The sequence below is a fragment of the Monopterus albus genome, unplaced genomic scaffold (assembly GCF_001952655.1).
Source record: "Monopterus albus unplaced genomic scaffold, M_albus_1.0 scaffold16.1, whole genome shotgun sequence".
Classification (NCBI taxonomy): Eukaryota; Metazoa; Chordata; class Actinopteri; order Synbranchiformes; family Synbranchidae; genus Monopterus; species Monopterus albus.
Window position 1 is genome coordinate 5,096,734 of NW_018127896.1, and position 1,054 is coordinate 5,097,787.

Below are 1,054 nucleotides of genomic sequence, written 5' to 3' on the forward strand. Positions count from 1 at the left end.
AAGCTCTGAGTGATTCTTCCACCCCGAACTGGGAAAACAGCTTTTTTTTATGAACCTCGCTTTGTGCATGAAAGGCGTTGTCATGCTGAAACAGGAAAGGGCCTTTCCCAAACTGTTGTGTGCTGTTGTCTAATCATTGTATGCTGTAACATTCAGCTTTCCTTTATTTAGATCTAAGGAACCTAGAACAAATTAAAAATGTTACATACCCTCATGCAAGCCACTCCTATTGCTTGAGGAAGGTGGGAGCCACGTTAAGGTGGGACTACTTGTTTCCTTGTACACTGACAATGAGTAGCAAAGCTGAATTGCTCCAGCCTTCCAGAGGTCAGATCTGGGTTAAGTGATGGATGTGATAATCAGCAAGAAGCTGTTTGGCTTTCTTACATCAACCCTTATGCTGTTGCAGGCTTGACGGGCACAAAGAAACACAGCATGTGTACATACCAACCACACAAACTGTTTCCTATCACTAAGTTGTTAATTTTCTCCAAATGAGGTGGAAACAGAAAACAGCCTGTAGAGCAACCCGCCCATGTGCTGTTTGCACCCAACTAAAAGCAGCTACATTTGGATGTTTTCTTTTTTCTCCTGTGTTATTTTCCACTCAGAATAATTGGTTGATTTGATTGTTTTGTTTATTTGGTTGGTTGGTTTTAGTTTTATTTCTTGTTGAGTAAAAACTGGCACTCACTTCCTGGCCATCCTTGTCTTGTCCATTGTGGGCGTGGTTGGCTACAGTGGACAGAAACTCCAGGAGACGATGGAGTGTGTCACTGTTGCATGCTGGGAGTAGGTAGACCAGTAGCTGAGTAACATTTTGCTGCTCATCTGGGTCCAACACTGCAATGCACATATTAGGATGGATTTGTTAAGAAAGGAAAAATGCAGAAAAAAGAAGCAGGAGGAAGGAATTAGAGGAGAATGGACAATCAAAGTGAGGCAGAAGGGAAAAGGGATGTTGAAGCTAACATGTTGTGTTGATGAAGGCTGTGTAGAGCTCCTTGGTGAGGAGAGGGTCAGGCATGTCCCTGAGGAACTCTTTCAGCAGAGC

General features: G+C 43.3%; 1 protein-coding gene across 1 annotated transcript in view; it reads right to left on the reverse strand.

The window, feature by feature from the left end:
• LOC109955722 (rho GTPase-activating protein 6-like) overlaps positions 1–1,054 on the reverse strand; it is a 65,330-nt gene that overhangs the window by 6,475 nt on the left and 57,801 nt on the right. Inside the window, exons 8-9 of the mRNA XM_020592137.1 lie at positions 973–1,054; positions 695–843 (exon numbers count right to left, since the gene is read on the reverse strand). Coding sequence (XP_020447793.1) covers positions 695–843; positions 973–1,054 — 231 coding nt within the window. The remainder of the gene's footprint in view (positions 1–694; positions 844–972) is intronic.